The sequence below is a fragment of the Cladophialophora immunda genome, assembly GCF_000835495.1.
Source record: "Cladophialophora immunda strain CBS 83496 unplaced genomic scaffold supercont1.201, whole genome shotgun sequence".
Classification (NCBI taxonomy): Eukaryota; Fungi; Ascomycota; class Eurotiomycetes; order Chaetothyriales; family Herpotrichiellaceae; genus Cladophialophora; species Cladophialophora immunda.
In genome coordinates this window covers 1-2,146 of record NW_015622741.1, presented here as the reverse complement: position 1 = coordinate 2,146, position 2,146 = coordinate 1, and the positions used below count along the sequence as shown (strand labels likewise).

Genomic DNA, 2,146 nt, shown 5'->3' with positions numbered 1-2,146 from the left:
CACCGCTAAGCTCGCAAGACTCAACAGGTCTTGCTATTGGTACAAGTTCATCACTATCAAGTATATATCTCGCGACCTCATCTCTCTCATCCTCGCCAGACTCCACAGATCGAGTGGCGGCTACAGACACAATACTCTCCAGCTCGACCACGCTGCCAGGCACATCGCTCTCAACTCCTTCACCTACTAGCTCAACATCCGTAAGCGTAACGTCCCTGACCGGGTCACCGAAGAGGTCCTCGAGCGACCCCACGCTCACATCGACGGGGCAGGCAAGTTCTCCCTCGAAAACTTCGTCCTCCGCGGCCGCGTACCATATCCACGTCTGGCAGGCCCTCGGCCAAAACGTCGGGCAGAAAGCTGTATATCTTGCAGTCCAGGTTATGCAGAATGGGCAAGTGCTCCAATTTACGAAAGGATCGCTTCAGTGGAACGACACTCTCCGAGTGGACGGCTCAAGATTACCACAGCCCTTACTCGTTACTGCTCATCTCGAGGATAGGGACCAAAAGCTGAGGCGACGCGAAGTCAGTGGACTGGCGCTATTCACCCCTTATGCGGAAAAACAGGTCCTCATATTCGAGCTTGGTGCAAGATCTTGGAATTCTTCCTCCGACAATTGCCAAGTCGGCAAATGGGACAACGGGAATTTCGGTGACCTTCTGGGGGGTTTGCTCGGTGACGCGTTCTTCCCGGTAAGTGGGATTCGACCCTTCTCAAAGCTTCCGGAGCTAACGTCACAAATTTCACCGCAGGAACGACAGATGAGCTGCGATATTGAAGCCGAATAAAGAGTAATAACCCTCGTCCCTGCATCATGGGTGTTTCCCCCCAGTATACCGTCTTTTAACGAGTGTCTAGTATACACTAATCTCCACAACAGAATAGTCCCCGCCCTGAGGGTATAAATCTACTGACATGCATATTCGCGCTTGCGTGTTTTTTTTGTTTTTAAGCGCGACGCTTCAATAGCCAGTGGCTGGAGAATTGGCACGATATAACTGTGGTGCTCTCGTACATGGCGCGCGACCAGAGGCACCTCGGAGCTCTCTTGTAACGAAATAGTGATTCTTCCGCCCAAGCGAGGCTATTGGTGACGGTCAACGGCGTTGGCTTGCTGCGAAGCGTGAGGCGCCCGATCGTGCAAATGAAGATTACTCGACTAACAGTTGCAAAGTCTCGTTCGCATCTAGGCCCATGCCCCCAAATTCGGGTGGAGACGTGAAGATGCGTATGGAATAGTTAATTGGTTAGCTGGATTACTTATAGATAAAACAAGTAACTATCCTAGATCGTCGTTGCTGATTCCAGAGTACGATATGTGGAGAGGCAGACCGGTTTTAGGAATGATTTAAACGCCCTGAGCTCGTGTATAAGCGATCATAGACCGAAGGTCATTTCCTGTGAGTCGGCCATAGGAAATGAATATTCGCCTCGCGTCATCAAAGATAGTAATTATGTTTTCGGGTAGTACAGTAGTCTCGTCTGTGGATGACTCTCGATTAATATGGGCCATGATTGAGCATGGGCCATATCCCAATAGAGCACATTCAAATTTGAGAGTGCTATGTCGTCGATTTGCTCATGGATTTTCGAGGATGCAGACATAATCACGGTCTCTCTCGATCATCGGCCCTAAAATAAGGGTATAGTTATAAGATAGTCGACAACATGGATTAGTTGCTTGGGTATGGTCTGCCACAGCGCGGTGAAAGTATAAAAGACCGCCCGGATTGTTGATGCAGTGGTGCTTAACGACTGTGAGGCGTGGGTTATGTCGACCGTATACGAGTCATCAAATCCTTGTTTGTAGGTCAGCTCCGGTGTCCACAATGGGATGGACCCGTAGGATTCTTCGAGATAGATGAAAATAACAACGTATCCGCATATAAGGCAATAATCCAGATTTCGTAAACTATATTACGTGTGATGGGTTGAACCCTGAAGGAGGCTCAGTTCGGGTCAGCCGGACAATATCCACGCAAGGGATACACGACCACGTAAGGAGTACAGACCAAGAGAGCCTTGACAACCAGAGCACCGTACGCAAAGAATAGATAGCGTATACGGAATCAGGAGGCAAGGGAAAGAGGCAAGGCAACGAGGACCCCTTACAGTAGAGCGTCCCATATAACGAGAGAGAGAG

At 49.6% G+C, this 2,146-nt stretch overlaps 1 protein-coding gene across 1 annotated transcript; it reads left to right on the top strand.

The window, feature by feature from the left end:
- Positions 1 to 383: 383 nt before the first annotated feature.
- Positions 384 to 791, top strand: PV07_12842 (uncharacterized protein; the record flags this gene model as incomplete). Its single annotated transcript, XM_016400412.1, has 2 exons — positions 384 to 695; positions 756 to 791. The coding sequence occupies 2 exons, from the start codon at positions 384 to 386 to the stop codon at positions 789 to 791; spliced, it is 348 nt and encodes a 115-aa protein (XP_016241942.1).
- Positions 792 to 2,146: the final 1,355 nt, after the last annotated feature.